Raw genomic sequence first — 20,834 nt, 5'->3', positions numbered from 1 at the left:
AGAATTGTTATTTTGATATGTTTCTATTAACAGAACCCAAGTACTTTACTGGTTACTTATAAGGTAGATGATGTATAAGAGAAAACATCTAGTTAAATTGTCTGAACTCTTTGCCTTTTGTAGATAACCCCTTGGCTCTAGAGAATACAAATGCTGAAAAAGAAACAAGCCCAGAAGAAACTAAAATTGGGGAGATCCTGATTCAGGGCCTGACAGAAGATATGGTGACTGTTTTAATTCGAGCCTGTGTGAGCATGTTAGGAGTCCCTGTGGACCCAGACACTTTGCATGCCACTTTGCGCCTCTGCCTGAGGCTCACCCGAGACCACAAATACGCCATGATGTTTGCAGAACTGAAGAGTACCCGCATGATCCTGAATTTGACTCAGAGCTCAGGTTTCAATGGGTTTACTCCCTTGGTCACCCTTCTTCTAAGACACATCATTGAGGATCCTTGCACCCTTCGTCATACCATGGAGAAGGTTAGTCCTTTTTGGTGTCAGAGGCTGAATTAACTTTATATCATATCATTGTTGTTCTTAGTCTCAGATTAGAGACTTCTGGTCTGTGTTGGGTATATGACTAGCTATATAAACTGTATTTTCTGTCATGTATTTACTGTAGTAGCTTTTAATCTATTGATTTATTTCTGGCAATCTAGGTTTCTTCAATCAAAAGTCGGTTAGGAACTTAGTTGCTTTCTGTTATATTAAGTGTGCTTCTCAACATTTACTCCTGAGTCTAAATAGGCCCAGTTAATATATTGGGGGTTCGGGACCAGAGAGATAGCATGGAGGTAAGGTGTTTACCTTTTATGCAGAGGGTCATCAGTTCGAATCCCGGCGTCCCGTATGGTCCCCCGTGCCTGCCAGGGGCAATTTCTGAGCTCAGAGCCAGGAAAAAACCCTGAGCACTGCCGGTTGTGACCCAAAAACCACAAAAAAAATATTGGGGGTTCTAGCAGTGCGCTAAATGGAAATAACTTCAGAAATATAGTGCTCATTAGAAAACTAAGGGTAGGGTCTGAAACAACAGTGCAGAGTGTGGGGGATTTACTTTGCACACAACTGGCCCAAAAGAAAACCAAACCAAAACTAAGAAGGCTTAAATTTATTTTTTTTGGGGGGGCCACACACATTGTTGCTCAGGGGTTACTCCTGGCTGTCTGCTCAGAAATAGCTCCTGGCAGGCACGGGGGACCATATGGGACACCGGGATTCGAACCAACCACCTTTGGTCCTGGATCGGCTGCTTGCAAGGCAAACACCGCTGTGCTATGTCTCCGGGCCCTTAAATTTATTTTTAAGTGTTTAAAGCAGTGGAAGCAATAAGAAATACCAAAAGACTGTTTTTGGCATCCTCATTAAGTTTTCAACAGGGAAATAGCAATGAATAATTTTACTAGTAAGGCTTTTCCTTATGGTACTTTACAAAATTCTTTTCTTCTGCTAATTCTTTTGTCAATATTCATCATAATGTTACCAAACTTTATTTTTCTTTTTGTCAAATGACTTTTGACTTCATTTCTAGGAGAATTCTTTAAAAAGCAGTTGTTTTTACCTTGTTTGCCAGAATGGTAACAACACTTCATAATTCTCTGTGTACATAAGTATGTTTCTCAGTTTCTTTAGAGAATTTTTTACCCAGCTTACTTAGTTTCACTTGACATGGCCAGATTCAAAGGGAGAACTTATATTTTTCTTTCTTTTATTTTTAATAGTAATATATTTAAGCACCATGGTTACAAACATGTTTGTAGTTGGATTTCAGTCATAAAAAGTACACCCCCCTTCATCAGTTCAACCTTCCTTCCACTAATCCCCCCTACTCCCTCCCTCTGCCACCCCCTGCCTGTCTTCAAGACAGGCATTCTATTTCTATCATTCATTATCATTGTCAGAATAGTTGTTATTATAGTTATTTCTCTAACTGCACTTGCCACTTTGTGGTAAGCTTCATATCATGGGCTGGTCATTCCAATCCTCATCTCTATTTTCTCTGGTTATTATTACCATACTGTCTTTTATTTTTCTTAAATCCCACAGATGAGTGAGACTATTATGTGTTTATCTCTCACCCTCTGACTTATTTTACTCAGTATAATAGTTTCAATGTCCATCCATGTATAGGAAAATTGCATGACTTAATTTTTCCTGATAGCCCCATAATAGCCCATTGTCTATATGTACCACAGTTTCTTTAGCCACTCATTTGTTGTCCGGCATCTGGTTTGTTTACAGATTCTGGCTATTGTAAATAGCACTGCAATGAACATAGTTGTGCAGAGGGCACTTTTGTATTGCATTTTTGTGTTCCTAGGATATATCCCTAGGGGGGTGGTATTGCTGGATGATATGGAAAATCAGTTTTCAGGGATTTTTTTTATCCATATTTTCCATAAAAGCTGGACTAGGCAGCATTCCCACCAGCAGTGAATAAGAGTTCCTTTATCCCCACATTACCGCCAGCACTGTTCTTTGTGGTGTGTGTCAGTCTCTGTGGCATAAGATGGTCCCTCATTATTGCTTTGATTTGCATCTTCCTGATGATTAGTGATGTAGAAAATTTTTTCATGTGCCTTTTGGCTATCTGTATTTCTTCTTTGAGGAAATATCTGTTCATTTCTTCTTCCTACTTTTTGATGGGGTTAGATTTTTTTTTCTTGTGAAGTTCTGTCAGTACTATGTATATCTTATATTAGCCCCTTATCTGATGGGTTTCGGATGAATAGTTTCTCCCATTCTGTGGGTGGCCTTTGTGTCCTAGTTACTATTTTCTTTGAGGTACATAAGCTTTTCAGAAGTTCAATGTAGTCCAATTTGTTTATCTCTGCTTCCACTTGTTTGGACAGTAGTGTTTCCTATTTGAAGATGCCTTCAGTCTCAATGTCATGGAATGTTTTACCTATGTTTTCTTCTAAAATCCTTATGATTCTAGGTCTGATATCAATGTCTTTAATCCATTTGGATTTGACCTTCGTGCATGGTTTTAGATGGAGGTCCAAGTTCAATTTTTAGCATGTGGCCGACCAGTTGTCCCAACACCACTTGTTGAAGTTTTCTTGCTTCATTTTGTGATTCTTGCCCACTTGATCAAAGATTAATTGATTGTATGTCTGGAAAACATTCTATGAATAATCAAATCTGTTCCATTGATCTGAAGGTCTGTCTTTATTGCAATACCATGCTATATTAATCATTATTGCTTTGTAGTACGATTTAAAGTTGGGAAAGGTGATGCCTCCCATCTTCTTTTTCCTAAGGATTACTTTAGCTATTCATGGGCATTTAGTGTTCCAAATGAATTTCAGGAGTGTTTGATCCACTTTGAAGAATGTGATGGGTATCCTTAGATTAATCGCTTTAAATCTGTCCATTTGTTTGGGGAGTATTGCCATTTGTAATGTTAATCCTCCCAATCCATGAACAGGATATGTGTCTTCATTTTCTCTTGTCTCTTACATTATGTTTATACTTACATGCTAAGTAAATGGCACTATCACATATTTTTACAATTTGTACCATTCTGGTTTAAAATTGAACTGCATGGCTGAAGCAATAGTACCGTGAGTAGGGCACTTAGTTCTCATCACTGGGTGTGATCCAAAAACAAACAAAGTTAATTAAAATTGGAACATCATTTGGGAAATTTAACAGATGACACTTAAATATGCAACACATAATACTTCTGGATTATCTTGAAACACTTCTAAAGGCAGTGGGTATGGTCATCCAAGGTCAGTTCACAACCCAACAAAAATTTCTTTGCACAGAGAGAATTCTGACTTAAAATAATTTTAAAGTTCATGCAACTTTAAAATGTTAGGGAAAATACAGGTTCTGTGGAATAGAAATATAATAAAAGCCTAAATGAAATTATATTTAGATTAAATTATAGAGAGGAAAGAATGATCAATGACCATCAAGTTGACAAAATACAAATACTTGGTAATATTCCTTGCCAGTAGGTTTGAAGAGCCAGATATATTCATAGTTTTGGTAGGTGTGTGGTGCAACCTTATTGGTGGGCAATTTGGTGCTGTCAGTGTAACATATCCTTTAACCAAGAAGTTTTAATCTAAGTCAAATATGCCAAGGTACACAAAAATGTTCACTATTGAATTGCTTGTGGTATTAAACTAGTAAACTAATATCCCACTAAATAATGGCACTTTTTATGCAGTTTTGGTAGAAATTAAAATAATTTTATAATTGCTTCTTGAAAAGCTCTGTGTAGGGTGTTAAATACTTAAGAAACATTACTGATTTGATAAGGAAAATTTTCTGAAATGTTTTATCTTTGTTACTATAGTTGATAATGAGTTGATAATGAAATAAAAATGGAATTATTGTGGGTGTTTGGAGGGGTCACACTTAGTAGTACTCAGGTCTTCTTCCTGGCTCTGCTTAGAGATTACTTCTGGGAATGCTTAGGAGATGCTTGGTGGTGCTGTGAATTAAATCAGGATTGGGTACATGTGAGGCGAGCTTCTGAAAACCCCTGAACTATCTCTACAGCCCCTTAAAATTATTTTCTTTATATTTTTGTGATTTTTCTATGACTAGTGAATTGTTTTATGTATAAAGAAAAGGCTTAACAGTAACCTAAGGTATCAAGTCAGTTTGTAGATAATTTGATTCTATGACTATAAACTTGCTTTGGGGACATAAAGAAAAAATTGTTTATACTTACATGCAAATGATACTATCATATATTTTTACAATTTGTTTTTTTGGGGGAGGGTGGTTTTTGGGTCACACCCAAGAGCACTCAGGAGTTACTCCTGGCTCTGCACTCAGAAATCACTCCTTCTAGACATGGGGGGACCATATGGGATGCCATGATTTGCACCATCATCCTTTCTGGATCCGCTGAGTGCAAGGCAAACGCCCTACCGCTCTGTTCTCTCTCCAGTCATATTTTTACGATCTGAACCATATCTGGTTTAAAATTGAACTTCAGGGCCCGGAGACGTAGCACAGCGGTGTTTGCTTGCAAGCAGCCGATCCAGGATCAAAGGTGGTTGGTTCGAATCCCGGTGTCCCATATGGTCCTCCGTGCCTGCCAGGAGCTATTTCTGAGCAGACAGCCAGGAGTAACCCCTGAGCACCGCAGGGTGTGGCCCAAAAATCGAAAAAAAAATAAAAAAATAATAAAATTGAACTTCAGGGCTAAAGCAAATAGTACAGTGAGTAGAGCACATGTGTTGCACCATGGCTATGACCCCAAAATAATAAAGTTAATTAGTATTAGAACATCTTTTGGGAAAGTTAGCAGATAACACTTAAATATGCAAGCCATAATAGACCAGACCTCTCTGGTCTACAGAGAGTTCCTGATTTCTATAATAATTTTAATCCTATTTTAAAAATAATTGACAGTTTGGGAATGTGCCATATACCTTTTGTTTTCCCTTTTTTGTTTTTTGTTTTTGGGCCACACTCAGTGATGCTCAGGGATTACTCCTGGCTTTGCAATCAGGAATCACTCCTGGGTGATTCAAAATTTTGTCCTTAAAAATCAGAAGTTGTCATCCACTGTTTTGTGGCAGTTTGTATTGTATAGTATTTCAATCCTTGATAATTCTTCATTGAGTACAATTATAGTTTGAGAAAGTGGTCTTTAGCAGTGTTTTCTCCCTTTATTAGGTTGTTCGCTCAGCAGCTACAAGTGGTGCTGGCAGCACAACCTCTGGTGTTGTATCTGGTAGTCTTGGTTCTCGGGAGATCAACTACATCCTCCGTGTCCTTGGGCCAGCTGCATGCCGCAATCCAGACATTTTCACGGAAGTAGCCAACTGCTGTATTCGCATTGCCCTTCCAGCCCCTCGGGGCTCAGGAACTGGTAAGTTTTTCCTTTTGGCCTTTGGACCATTGAAGTCTATTATTTAATAAAACTCCAGAAAAAAATTTTGAGATCTTTAACTTGGAAAATCCCTTAGACATTGACTGCTTGATAATGTGGATTAATTCAGAGGTACTTAATTAGCTTTTCTGGTCCTTTCTCTGTAGTATTACCATTAAAGATACTGAGAATTCATTCAGTCTTATTTCTGTCTTTAAGGAGTTCCTCTTAGCCTGGCTTTTTGGGGCGGGGCGGGGGTGGGTCACATCCAGCAGCTTTCAGGGGTTACTCCTGGCTCTGTCCTCAGGAATCAAACCCAGGTCTGTCCCAGCCGCATATAAGGCAAAAGCCCTACCCTCTGTGCTATCACTCTGGGCCCTGCTCATTTATTTTAATTTTTTATTGATATTCAATTGTTTACAGTGCTATTAATAGAGATTAGTGATTTCTCATGCATGTAACTCCAACACTAAACCCATCATCAGTGTACTCCCTCCCTCTCCAAAGATTTCTCCTTCATAATCAGTTGATCATTTCTCCCATTTTGTTACCTTTGGACCTTTGTTGTCACCTTGCTGAATATCTTTAAGTCCCACATGAAAGCTATAAATCTGTATGTATCTCTTTTCTTCTGACTGACTTCACTCAGCATGATATCTTCTAGTTCATCCACATTGCTGCAGATTGAACTGCATAGCTTCGTTCTTTATTAGAGCTGTATGATTTTCATTTTCTGTATATACAACTTCTTGATCCAGTGGCCACAGCAATAGTAGAGTAAATAGGGCACTTCCCTAGCATAGGGCTGACCTGGGTTTGATCTCCAACATCCCATACGGTGCACTTGAGTACTGAGCCAGGAGTTACTCCTGAGCATCATGGAATGTGACCCAAAACTTAAACTTGGAATTTGTGATTAATATATGTGGAGCCACAGCTCCACCTTTGGCTACTTTTCGTGTATTGTTCTCATTTAATCCTCAGATTTGAAAAATTATCAAATCAAGCTTTATTTAAGTAATTTGGCTATGATCCTATAATATGAGTACATTATAAAATGAAATCTTCCCTAATTCCAAATACTTGGTATTTTACTACTTGATACTAGTTAAATTCTATAGGATTTAGGGGTTGATTTTTCTGGTTAGATTTTATGTCCAAAACTTACATATTATACAGAACTCCCTTTTAAGTTGTTATTCAGTAACCAAGTTGGATATTGGTTCACTATTGACTTTTTTTTCTCATTTTGACTTAGCTTCAGATGATGAATTTGAGAATCTTAGAATTAAAGGTCCTAATGCTGTACAGTTGGTGAAGACAACACCTTTGAAGCCATCACCTCTGCCTGTCATTCCTGATAGTATCAAGGAAGTGATCTATGATATGCTGAATGCCCTGGCTGCATACCATGCTCCAGAAGAAGGTATGCTAATGGGCACTTTGTCTGGATCTTTTCAACTAACTCGTGGTTTAATGAGCTCTCACTACTTTACCAAACTTTCTGGCTCAGGGAACTCAGTAATCTGAAGAAGTTAAAAATCATATAATAGAACAGATACCAGGGTGGTGGTAAGTCCTAGGATAAGGCGCTTGATTTATTGGGAGTAGGAGCCATAACAAAAAATCTTAGAGCAAGTGGTTTTCAAGGTAAATCTTGATGATAATCTTGATTGAGGGGCCGGAGAGATAGCATGGAGGTAAGGCATTTGCCTTTCATGCAGAAGGATAGTGGTTCGAATCCTGGCATCCCATATGGATGAGTGCTGCCGGGTGTGACACCCCCCCCCAAAAAAAGAATGAGATTGAAGCGGCAGAGATTTAATACAGCATGTGAGGTACTTGCCTTGTATATGACTGGCCAATGTTTGATCTCTAGCATCCCATATTGTCCTGTACCTCTTAGTAACACCAGTAAAGATACCTGAGTGCAGAACCAGGAGTCAACCTGAGCACTGCTGGGTTTGCTCCCCCACCCCAAAAGAAAGAATGAGATTTACATAGTTAAATGAAGGTGCCTTCTCTATGTCTGAGTATGTACCATTCAGAGGGAAGAATGAACAGATGCTTCCAAGCCTGGGATTTGATTCAGATTTTGAACCTATTACTTTGCATGTGGAACCCCTAGAACTGCATTGTCCCCTCGACCATCAGTAGCAATAATTCACATCTCACATCATAACCCCACTGCTGGTAGTGGAAGAAATCATTTGTATCATTAGAGAAGGACGGAAATAGCATAGAAAGTAATTTTTTAACACTAAGGAACAAAATTATCTTCTTGAAATAACTTGAGAAAGGAAAAATACTTGAAGGTGTTGCATTCTTTGCCTTTGGGACTACCATGCCATTCTACCCTTTTAACTTCCTAGTTCAGATAAGTAACTATAGTAAAGTAGTTAAGTAAGTTCTAGGAAAGTTGTGTGAATTGCATGGAGTCCTAAGATTTTAGTAAATCAAGAAAATCTGAGTCTTTTGTGCTTTTTTGTCCACTCTGCTCTTTACAGAGATCCTTGCTTCTACAACCACAGAAATTGTATTGCCCACATTCCCAAAAGTTTTACACCTCAAAGTAATTTAAAACTGTGACACCAATTTGGTCAGAGATACTATAGGGGTTAAGGCTCTTGTCTTGCATGAGGCAGACACTTAAGGTCTTCTTATAACTTCCAGTACTGATTCCTGAGCACAATTAGGCATAGCCAAAAAACAAAATCAAAACTAGCACCCTTATATTAACCTCACTGCACACTGTGGGAGTGTATTAATTGCAATATGTTAACTTAATGTTAATAATCATAGCTGAAATAATTGAATAGCATATAATGAAAAGCCTTTTATATACTTGAGTAATGCTTTCATTTCAGCATTGTTCTCTTGGTTTCTTTTTTTCCATTCACAACTAACTCTTTATTAGCTCAGAATTTTTTTAGCCCGGATATAGAAATATGTATAAAGATCAAACACTTGGGGTAGGAGAGCAGCCTACCCTAGTTTGGGCCCCAGAGCCACAGGCATGTTATCAGTAGTCTATTTAAGAAAATAAGAATGGAGTTGGAGGCATCCCATATGGTTCCCCCAAGCCTGCCAGGAGCGATTTCTGAGCAGGAGTAACCCTGAGTGCTGCCAGGTGTGACTGAAAAAAACAAAAAGGAAGAAAAAAAAAAAGAACTGGGCCATAGTGTTAGTACAAAGGTTAGGTCATTTGTCTTGCACGAAGCCAACTTAGGTTGACATCCTATATGCTTCCTGAGTCAGCCAGGCATGAATTCTGAATTCAGAGTCAGGAATAACACCTGAGCACCATAGATTCTAGCCCAAGAGAAAAAAAAATAAATTATGGTTATAATATGTTGCATTTGTTCCTTAAATGAAAACCTAGCAGTATCACTACATAAACTATAATAGCACCTTCACATGAAATTTACCTAGCATTCAGATGTGAATCAGCATTGTACACCATGGAAACTTTGGCTTTGTTTTTGTTTTTCCAGCAGACAAATCTGATTCTAAAACTGGGGGTATGACCCAGGAAGTTGGCCAACTCCTGCAAGACATGGGTGATGATGTATACCAGCAGTACCGGTCACTTACTCGTCAAAGTAGTGATTTTGATACACAGTCAGGTTTTTCCATTAATGTAAGTCATTCTATGCCTATCTTCCTCCTTTCTAATATTCTATATTTAGAGTTCTTTTAGTATTTAGGGTTATGTCAGTGAAACCAATAAAGTTCATACTGAAGTTATATCTATAAATTATCTTTTGCCTAAAAATGAAGACCTAATTAGGATGTCCCTGGAATTGTGTTTTCTCCCCAAGGAAATTCTTGTCTGTTGCTATTTGTTTATATAAAGACTTCCCACAGAATTTTATATATGGGAGTGAAGGTAGTTACAGTACCATATGGAGAACAACTAGTACCCTGTGAAGGCATATTAAGGGTAGGTACACTTGTATGTGAAATTCATAGCTCAGGAGTTTTCTTCTTCCTTAGAGTCAGGTCTTTGCTGCAGATGGTGCCTCCAATGACAATTCTGCGTCTGTGACATCCCAAGGAGAAGGTAATGATTTTCACTTCTCTTCACTTTTCATAATTTTTGAACAGTAAACTTTGGCCTTTCTAGTCAAGGAGAAAGGAAATACAGGCATAATTGTCATGCTGTTTGGCGTAAGTAAACTTTCTCAAAGCTAAATGTGTTGTTCTTTAAATAAAGGGTTATGCTAAAGTTACTAGAACTGTAGCTTAATTCAATAACATTCTTTAGTTCTGCTACATTTTAATTATTTTATATTTTTCATTAAACACTTTGATTTGCATAGTTCATAATGTTTTATACATGCAACAATTTAATACGAAACCAGTGTTACATTCCTTCCAATATTCCCGGGTTCCTTCTCATTTCTCAGCCTACCTTGTACATTTTAAAGTTCGGTTATTGTAGTTTGGGACTTAATCTTACAGTGTTGCCTCTGTGATTTAGACATACACATTTATCACACCTCAACAACAGTGTGCCTGAGGCTCCTGCCCCATGCCCCTCTCCTTTTCCTCTTAATTATTCAGTTTTTATTCTTTATTATTTTTATTATTATTATTATTATTTTTATTCTTTCCCTACCTTTTTCATTTCTATAATCTAGGGTCCAGGGTAATAAGTATTCCCACTTTCTTCTAATATTTATGTTCACTTTTTCTATGATCATTTGAACCACATGTGAGATCATCTAGTAGTTTTCCTCCTCTAACTTCACTTAAAATGGTATCTTCCAGTTCCATCTAAGTTGCAACAAATTGTATTGATTTCATCATTTCCTTATAATTGCATACATTATATTATGTATGTATGTATGTATGGCTCATGTATAGTTGGACATAGGGTTGATTCCATATCCAACTAAATTATTATACTAAGTTGTAGTGAATAATGATATACATATGCTCTTTTGGATGTGTATTTATTTGTATTTAATTTTTGTTTTGGGGGCCACACCCAGTGGCACTCAGCAGTCACTACTGGCTCTGCACTCAGAAATTGCTCATGACAAGCTCAGGGGACTATATGGGATGCCAGAGATTGAACCCAGTTCTCTCCCAGGTCAACCATGTGCAAGGCAAATGCCCTACTGCTGTGCTATTGCTTCGGCCCCAAGTTCCTTTTTTAAAACATCTTCACCAATAGGCTGTTGCTGAATTTTGTATGTGTGTGCCATTCTCATTTTGTGAGCTATACCATTGTCTTAATTTGAATTTCTCTGATAATAAGCACACTTTTTTCTCTGTCTGTTGCCCATCCAATATGATGTCTGCTCTTTGTTTTATTTTGTTTGGGAGCCATACCTGTGATGCTCAGGGGTTACTCCTGGCTATGCACTCAGAAATCACTCCTGGCTTGGAGGACCATATGGAACACTGGGAGATCAAACCACGTGCAAGGCAAAAAGCCCTACTGCTGCTCCACCACTTCGGCCCCAGATGTCTGTTCTTTTGTTCTATCCAATTTTATACTTTTTTTAAAAAATCTTTTTTGTTGTTGCTGTTGATCTTTTTGGGTTCTTTAGCTTGGATATTATTTTCTGCCAGTTGATTGAGTGTCTTTTAATTTTAGATTGTGTTTCTTTCGCCATATAGAGACTTTTATATTTGTTATCCTATTTCTATTGTCTTTTCCAGTGGCATCATTGTTGAAAATATCCATAACAGGGCTGGAGCGATAGCTCAGCGGTAGGGCATTTGTCTTGCACACGGCCAAAACAGGATGGACCCCCATTCGAATTCCGGGATCCCATATGGTCCCCCAAGCCTGCCAGGGCCAATTTCTGAGCTCAGAGCCAGGAGCACCACCGCGTGTGGCCCAAAAAAACAAAAAAAGAAAAGAAAAGAAAATATCTAACATTTGAATCTTTTGTTGTTTGTTTTGGGACCACACCTGGGAGGGCTCAGAGTTACAATTGGCTCTTCACTCAGAAATCACTTCTGGCAGGCTCGGGGGACCATATGGTATGCCTAGAGTTGAACCCAGGTCAGCTGAATGCAAGCCAAATGCCCTGCTGTGCTATTACTTCGGCCCCAATGTTTGAATCTTCTAGTGTTCTGTCTTTATTTTCCATAGTATATTTTGTGAATTCTGGTTTTATCAGTCTTTGATCCACTTTGTATTTACTTTTATAAAATAAATAAAGTAATTTGCCCATAGTCCTCCAAATAAATCAGTAAAGCTATTGATCCAGCTTTATTTTTTACATGTGTTTATCCAGTTTTCCCAGTACCATTTGTTGAAGAGGTTATCTTTATTCCACTTTATGTATTAAAGTTCTTTATTGGGGCCGGGCGGTGGCGCTAAAGGTAAGGTGCCTGCCTTGCCTGCGCTAGCCTCGGACGGACCGCGGTTCGATTCCCCCGGCGTCCCATATGGTCCCCCAAGCCAGGAGCGACTTCTGAGCGCATAGCCAGGAGTAACCCCTGAGCATTACCGGGTGTGGCCCAAAAACCAAAAAAAAAAAAAAAAGTTCTTTATTAAAGTTTTGCCAAAGGAACTTTAATACATAGATATGAGAAGTGCTTATTAAGTAGCATATTATAGTAGACATCAAAATTAACTGAATGCAGTTCCTGTATGTATAAAATATTATCCCATGGTGGAGATCTAGAACAGTTATTAGAAAATTGCTAAAATGGAGGCATTTTGAAAGTAGAAGGTATCATTCTATAGTTTTCAACTATTTAATAATTGCAGTACCTGTCAAAAATCCTGTACTTACTTACTTATCAATTAATTGATCATTGAAAACCAATGTTTTACTGGGTAAATGATATCTCATTATGTCTGGTGGGACAGAAATGCATTTATAGAGATGATAAACGTTTGAGTACATTAGATAAATAAATGCATGTAAGAGAATACTAGTTTGAGAACTAGTCATATGATATTTCTCATTTTTTTTCGGGGGCACGCCTGACTGTGCTGGGGGATTTGTCCCTATGATTAACATCAGGGATTTAAAAAAAAAATCTCCAACCTCCCACGTACAAATTACTTGCTCAGCCTTGCATCCAACTCCTTTTAAGGTATTTCTGGAGCATAAAGTTAAATTTTGGACGAAGGAAATGGAAGAACTAATTAAGCCATTTGGGAGAGCTTTTTTTTTTTTTTTTTTTTTTTTTTTTTTTGGTTTTTCGGGCCACACCCGTTTGATGCTCAGAGGTTACCCCTGGCTTGGGGGGACCATATGGGACGCAGGGGATCGAACTGCGGTCCGTTCCTTGGCTAGCACTTGCAAGGCAAACACCTTACCTCTAGCGCCACCTCGCTGGCCCCATTTGGGAGAGTTTTCCTACATACTTGATATACTACATTTTTAGAGACATTATCCTAGTTAAATATCTTTCCAGTACAATATGAAGAAGACATTCTTTTGTACCACTGACCCATATTCAGATGTAACATTTTTTACACTAAGCATAACTTTACCAGATAGTTTGTTGTGGAATTAAATCATTGTTTGTCTCTTTCTCAACAGCTTCAACTCCAGATGAGGCTCGTGATGGGAAGAAAGATAAAGAAGGGGACCGGGCCTCTGAGGAAGGCAAGCAGAAAGGCAAGGGCAGCAAACCTTTAATGCCCACCTCTACTATTCTTCGTCTTCTGGCAGAGTTGGTGAGATCCTATGTTGGCATTGCTACCTTGATTGCCAACTACAGCTACACTGTGGGCCAGTCTGAGCTGATCAAAGAGGTAATATTTCCAACTTCTGCATAAAGTTTTATACTGTCATCATAAGGATACCTGCTTAGTATTAGACACTGTTTGCTAGGAACTTGTGCATGCTAAACTAGTGATGAGAAGAAATTAGAGGCCTCATAAAACACATTAAAAATTAAGTCATTTTTCCCATGATGTGGATTTACCTGACTCACTGCAGGGAGTGTGAGTTGATGCAATATGTTAATTTGTTGGTCTGCAGTATGGAGATTGCCAAAGGCAAGATTGGAGTCAGAGAGACCAATTAGGAATCTGATGTACTTATCTAGTTAATACAGGAACTTGGTGAGATTGGGGGGGGATGTGGGGGGGGGGAGAAAGTGGAGTGGAGTGAGCTGAACAAATGTTGGTTTTTTGTTTTTTGTTTTTTGTTTTTTATTTTTGGGCCACACCCGGCATTGCTCAGGGGTTACTCCTGGCTGTCTGATCAGAAATAGCTCCTGGCAGGCACGGGGGACCATATGGGACACCGGGATTCGAACCAACCACCTTTGGTCCTGGATCGGCTGCTTGCAAGGCAAACACCGCTGTGCTATCTCTCCAGGCCCGAACAAATGTTTTAAAAGTAGAAATGAATAGGAATTGAATTTGGAGGACTAAGGGCAAAATAAAGATTCAAAATGGGTTTTTTTCTGTTTTTTCCCTTTTAGTCCCTTTTAAGTTATTTAAGAGCTATCTATGAGTTTTCTTTTTTTTTTTTTTTTGGTTTTTGGGCCACACCCTGTGACGCTCAGGGGTTACTCCTGGCTATGCGCTCAGAAGTTGCTCCTGGCTTCTTGGGGGACCATATGGGACGCTGGGGGATCGAACCGCGGTCCGTCCTAGGCTAGTGCAGGCAAGGCAGGCACCTTACCTCCAGCGCCACCGCCCGGCCCCTATCTATGAGTTTTCTATAGGTAAGAATGAAGTCGTATTTTACCTATTCCGTTAGGTATTATCATTTGTACAGGTGTTTTAAGTGAGAGATACTTTAGGAAACGATACCCTGTTTTCATATCACAAAATTAGGAATCAAAATTTGAATCTTCTCCATTAACAGGGTTTATGCAAACTATGGTTCTCAGATTATCCATCTGTCAAATGGGGAAACATTGAACTTGTTAAATATTTAATTCAAAGTTTTCACTAGTTTATAATAATGATAATTAAAACTAATATAATAGTATTTGTAGAATACAACATTTAAGTAAAAATTCATTTCATGTCTAATATGCATCTCAAGACCTATTAGAACTAGGTATTCAAGATGCTTTACAAATACTATTGATAATTCACACCTGGCACTGTATGGTTACTGTGTTGCTTTCCCGGGTCTGGTTACAAAGCCACATCCTTTCTACTTCTTAACTCTACTTTACCCAATTGCATGGCTTTTTTTTCTAGTTTTCACTAATGTCATGTCAACTTTTTTTTTCTTTTGTGCTTTCCAAGTGTTGCTCAGGGTGCCCAGGAGCTACTTCAGGCAATAAACACTATGTCAACTATGCCAGTGGTTTAGTACTATTGTCTCAAGCTCTTGGTGCTGGAAATGGGACTGGGTTGGGTACATTTTATGTATCTTAGCCTCTGCATTAACTCCCTAGACAATTTATAATTTTATTCAAGAAACTGGTTAACTTTGTATTTTATTCAGTTAGGAAAATTTTATTTCTTAGAGTTCTGTAAGGGTTTTTTGTTTTGTTTTGTTTTGGTTGGTTTCTGTTTGGAGAGACTTCCAAGTAATGCTCAGGTGGGCCAGGGACCACTCCTGTTTTTGAGGAGGTGGGGCCACACCTTGTGATACTCAGAAATAGCTCCTGGCTCGGGGGGGATGGGACAGGATGCCGGGGATAGAACCAAGGTCCTTCCTGTATCAACTGCATGCAAGGCAAACACCCTACCACCACTGTGCTATTGCTCCAACCCCTAAGGGACCACTCCGGATGTTCCCAGGGATCACCACGTCAGTGGTTGGGCCTGAGGATGTGGTGCTGCTTGGGCCTTATGTTGCCAATGACCACTAACACTACCCCAGCATTGCTCTGGGTTATTATTCTGTCCTACCATGGTTCCCTTATTTAATTTCCCAAATTGTATTGTTCTGGAATTTTGAGTGAGATAAAATACACATTGAATTATAGTTATAAGGTATACACTTGTCATTCAATATATTGCATGTTGGGTAACTCTAATTTCAAAATTATCAGTCTACTTTGTGGGAGTTTTTTTGGTTGGTTTGGTTAGGTTTGAGGGCTATCTATACATGGCAGTGCTCTGTGCTTAACTTCTGGCTCTTTGCTCAGAGGATCTCTCCTATCAGTGCTTTGGGATCCATATGTATAGGGTGCCAGGAATTGAACCTGGGTGGCTGTGCAAGGCAAACATCCTGTCAACTTGGGCCCAAAAATTATTAGTAAATCTGTTTTAGTTATTAGTAAATTTTGATTCAAAATCTGCTTGAACGATTTCAGTACTGTTTCAAGACAGAAATCTTTGTTTAGACAGGTTGGTCTGGCTTAATAATATCCTTACCTCTTGTATTATTTTTGCTATTTTTAAGTTAATTAGCTTATTTAGGAAATATCGATGAAGTGGAGAAAGAATCCCATAAGATATAGAAATTACACAACCTAAGGCCTGGGATGTGGGTGACACTAGAATGGAATGCACCAAGGTTTCTTCTTGTTTTGTTATTTTGCTATTTTAAAGAACACCAAACTAAATGATTTTTCAAACCCATTCATCATCTGCTAATTTCTGTCTCAAGGTTCTGGGCACATTTGTAGTTGTCAGTAAATACTATAATATAATTGAATACTGGGATAATAATAGCACACAACTAGGAATCAAGATTTGAATCTTCTCCATTAACAGTATACAAACCATGTTTCTCAGATTACACATCTGTTAAATGGGGAAAATACTGAACTCGTTTGTGAAAAGTTCTATAAAATGTTTTAGATGCCAGAAAATATCTAAATAACTATGCTTTAATTGAGTTGGGAATGAATGGAATTTGGAAACAAATAAAAGCTGGATTTACTATGCAGTTGGTTTGATATTTGAGCCTTTTTTTTTTTCAGTATAAGGTGAACTTGATGTCGACTGAGTGGCTTCAAGGATAACTTCTTTGCTTGTACCTTGTTCCGCAAATAATGTGGCATAGGTGCTTTTGTTTAACTGTCATTATTAATAACCTTACAGGACTGCAGTGTGCTAGCTTTTGTTCTGGATCACCTCCTCCCACATACCCAGAATGCAGAAGATAAGGACACACCTGCCCTGGCTCGTCTGTTTCTCGCAAGCCTTGCTGCTGCAGGGAGTGGCACAGATGCCCAAGTTGCCCTAGTGAATGAAGTAAAAGCAGCCCTAGGACGGGCACTAGCTATGGCAGAGAGTACAGAGAAACATGCCAGGTAAAATCCTAGCTTGAACTAATAATCATCTTACTTAGTCCACTCTTAGCACTTGAAATAAATATTTAATCATATTGCCTCTTTATATTCTCTGGTCTACTCAGATACTTTCAGTGCTTCAAAATATTATATGCACTAATGTATATTTGAAGAAGATTAGTAAAGAGCTTTGAGAAAGTAAGGGTATACTTTTATTATTTCAGGCAAGAAATTTGAGCAATTTTTTAAATCTTTTTAAATTATGTTTAAATAAAAAGAATGGAAATGTGAGCTCTTACTTAAATAGATGTAATTTCCAGAAGGAAAATTAAAGGGCACAAGAAATTTACAAGTTAAGTTAGTGAAGGTGTCCTATGAATGGATATACATGTCATCGAGGTGTCAAAATTCTCTCTCAGGCTTCAGGCAGTTATGTGTATCATCAGTACTATCATGGAGTCCTGCCCCTCCACCTCCAGCTTCTACAGCAGTGCCACAGCCAAGACCCAGCACAATGGCATGAACAATATCATTCGACTTTTTCTGAAGAAGGGACTGGTTAATGACCTGGCCAGAGTGCCTCACAGTCTGGACCTATCCAGGTAAAATTATTTTGTTTGTTTGTTTGTTTTTGGGCCACACCCGGCATTGCTCAGGGGTTACTCCTGGCTATCTGCTCAGAAATAGCTCCTGGCAGGCATGGGGGACCATATGGGACACCGGGATTCGAACCAACCACCTATGGTCCTGGATCGGCTGCTTCCAAGGCAAACGGCACTGTGCTATTTCTCCGGGCCCGGTAAAATTATTCTTGAACTCTAACCCCAGGTTTTTCCTTGCCTCATGTTTTATCATGCTGAACTCTTGTTCAAGTTGCCCTATGTTCCATGCATCCTCACCATGAGTAGCTAGCTGCTAGTGCAATTAGAAGCATTTGGGTATATATGAGAAATATAAGTTCTTAGTATTATGTCTTTTCTGGAAAGCACTTCCTTTCTTTCTACATGAGTTTTCCCATTTGTTAAAGATTCCTACAACCCAGATACCTCTGCTACTATATGTCTTGTGTAATTAAAATGATTTGGAGTTTATTTTTAGTGTTTATTTTGGAGCTTTTTCTTTTGTAGAGGGGACTAGAGAGACTGTTACAGGATAAGATACTTGGTTTTTGTGGGCTTTGGAGTTTTGGTTTTGTTTGAGGTGTTAAATTGCTTTAGGTTGTCCCTGATGGTACTTGGGACCATATGTAGTACTGGGAATAAACTCTGGACCTCTTTCATACAAACCATATACTCAGCCTATTGAGCTATCTCTTCATCCCAACAATAATTTACTTTTTAACTAAAATGATACAGAGTACTGTGTAACCTAGGCTGTCCTGCTGTACTGGTGGTACCAAGGATAAACCCAGAGCCTTATTATACATGCAAGACATGCTTTATTACTGACCCAAATCTCTGTCCCTTGACCTGCTTCTTGTAGTTACTATTGTTTCCAGTTACTAGTCTGTACTTTTCTGTATATAAATATGTTTTCATTCTGATGCTCTAATGTCTAATCCATAATCAAAATGTTTTGTCCCAGGCCAATATTACTTTAACAGTAAAATTACGTGTGTGCAAAGCCGTAGTTCAGTACATCACACACACACACACACACACACACACAAATCAAAGTTTTTATCCAAACCAAAATTAAATTATGGAACTTGTTTTTATATCTGGTTGTGTCATGAAACTTTGATCATAGGATTTAATTAAATGTTTTCATTTTAATCTTATTGATCTTGTTTAGAACAATAACTTGTTGAAGTGACCAGGCCTGTTCTACAAAATGTTTCTTCTCAATTTGATTCACTTCATTTGGTGTTCCTGTCAATGCAGTTTAATTTTTCTTTTATTCTGTTGTTTATGTAAGTTTGCAGTCAGATGTAGAGAATAGTGCCTTAATTTAAACACTTGTTTGCTAGGATATATTTTAAGGTGTGTATAGATGGGGGTGCTGGAGAAATAGCATAGCAGGTGTGTGTGTGTGTGTGTGTGTGTGTGTGCCTTGTATACCTATCTCCTACAATTTTCACCAGGAGTGTGCCCTGAGTACCTCTGGGTGTGGCCAAAAGACTAAAACAAATAAAGATGCGGGCCCGGAGAGATAGCACAGCAGAGTTTGCCTTGTAAGCAGCTGATCCAGGACCAAAGGTGGTTGGTTCAAATCCCGGTGTCCCATATGGTCCCCCGTGCCTGCCAGGAGCTATTTCTGAGTAGACAGCCAGGAGTCACCCCTGAGCACCGCTGGGTGTGACCCAAAAACCAAAAAATAAATAAATAAATAAATAAATAAATAAATAAATAAATAAAGATGCACAGATCATGCTGTATTATGGGAAAACATTGTGATAAGATTCACCTCTAAAACTATACTGTTATATTGTGAATTCCTTTTGGAATAACCCCAATATTTACTGTGCCAGGGCAGAAGGAAAAGAAACAAAACACAAAATATTATATCTTTTTATATATATTATTTTTATCTTCATTTATTATCATTATTATTATATTTAACTATATTTTTGGTTGATTTTTGTGTTTTGGTGTGGTTATTGAAGCTGTTGCCCCCATTTACACTTTTTTTTCTTTTCTTTCATTATATGCTCTGCCATGTTTCTTATTTCAAGACTGTGGCGGGTTTTTTTTGTTTTGTTTGTTTGTTTTTGTTGTTGTGGTGGTGCTTAGCGTTATTGGGAGTCCTCACTGGATATTTGACACTTCTTTTTGAACTGGTGAAGTGTTTCACCTTTTTCTCCTTCGTCTCTCTGAGGATGAGACCCTCTAGAAGAATTCCGCTTATTTCCTGCATATTAGACCTTTACCCCAGTTTACTACTATTCCCTTCTTCAAACAAAACCATGTAACTTGAACTAGCTAGTCCTGCCCTCCAGTTAGAGGGGGAAATAAGGGAGGCACCAGGACCAAACAGGTGCAAGACTACTAAGTATTAGGCTAGATACAGAGGGAACAACATATTCTGGCAGCCCTAGGGGTGAGGGAAGAGCATATGGGAGGTAGGACAAAAACGGAATTGTAGGGAGGACAAATTGGTGATGGAAACCCCCCCTGATTTTATGTAAATATGTACCTAAAATATTATTGTCAACAATATGTAAGCCACTATGATCAAAATAAAAATTAAATTTAAAAAAAAGAAAATAAGTAACAATGAAAATAAAACAATAAACTTCTTAAACGCAAAAAATATATATATACTGTTATATTTTATCCCCTTCTTACTACAAAGTAGCATAACTTTGTTATATAAATATGCCATTACACATGCCATACATAGACTTATTCTTTTGATAATTCTTGTCTGAGTTATTGATAATTGGGAGGGTATTAAATCAGTGGCAGCCTCCAGTTCACTGTCATTCCTCCTACATTATTTGTTGGCATGCAGCCCTAGATTAGATAACCTATTTGTCACTCTGAAATAGTGGGCATACAGATAGTACAAGGCTTAAGGCACTTGTCTTGCATGTAGTCATTGTTTGATCCTAGTACTGCATGGTCACCTGAATACCACTAGGTGTGGCGTAACTCTGCCCACCAGTATTGTTGCCTTGCTTGGTAGTGGCTCAATGTCTTGACATATTCCTTGCTCAGTGCTCAGGGAACAAGATGTGGGTATTTCAAGTTGACAACTGTTTTCAAGGCCAGGTACCTTGCCTTAAATCCTGTTTTCCTAGCTTTCCCCCAATTTTTTTAAATTTTCTTCTTCCTTAAGATCAATTTCATAGTAAAGTTAATTAATACCTGAAAATGTGTTTTCCTAAGTAGCATTTTAAACTTATGTACTTA

General features: G+C 38.3%; 1 protein-coding gene across 4 annotated transcripts in view; it reads left to right on the top strand.

Moving 5' to 3' along the window:
- HUWE1 (HECT, UBA and WWE domain containing E3 ubiquitin protein ligase 1) overlaps positions 1–20,834 on the top strand; it is a 170,016-nt gene that overhangs the window by 109,508 nt on the left and 39,674 nt on the right. For all 4 annotated transcript variants that reach the window (XM_049767129.1, XM_049767132.1, XM_049767131.1 and 1 more), the window contains 8 exons: positions 124–482; positions 5,649–5,844; positions 7,103–7,270; positions 9,339–9,484; positions 9,841–9,907; positions 13,365–13,579; positions 16,790–17,001; positions 17,400–17,582. In XM_049767129.1, coding sequence (XP_049623086.1) covers positions 124–482; positions 5,649–5,844; positions 7,103–7,270; positions 9,339–9,484; positions 9,841–9,907; positions 13,365–13,579; positions 16,790–17,001; positions 17,400–17,582 — 1,546 coding nt within the window. The remainder of the gene's footprint in view (positions 1–123; positions 483–5,648; positions 5,845–7,102; positions 7,271–9,338; positions 9,485–9,840; positions 9,908–13,364; positions 13,580–16,789; positions 17,002–17,399; positions 17,583–20,834) is intronic.

Source organism: Suncus etruscus, chromosome X (genome assembly GCF_024139225.1).
Source record: "Suncus etruscus isolate mSunEtr1 chromosome X, mSunEtr1.pri.cur, whole genome shotgun sequence".
NCBI lineage: Eukaryota > Metazoa > Chordata > Mammalia > Eulipotyphla > Soricidae > Suncus > Suncus etruscus.
Note: the sequence above shows the minus strand (reverse complement) of the source record. Positions and strands in the feature narration are given on the sequence as shown.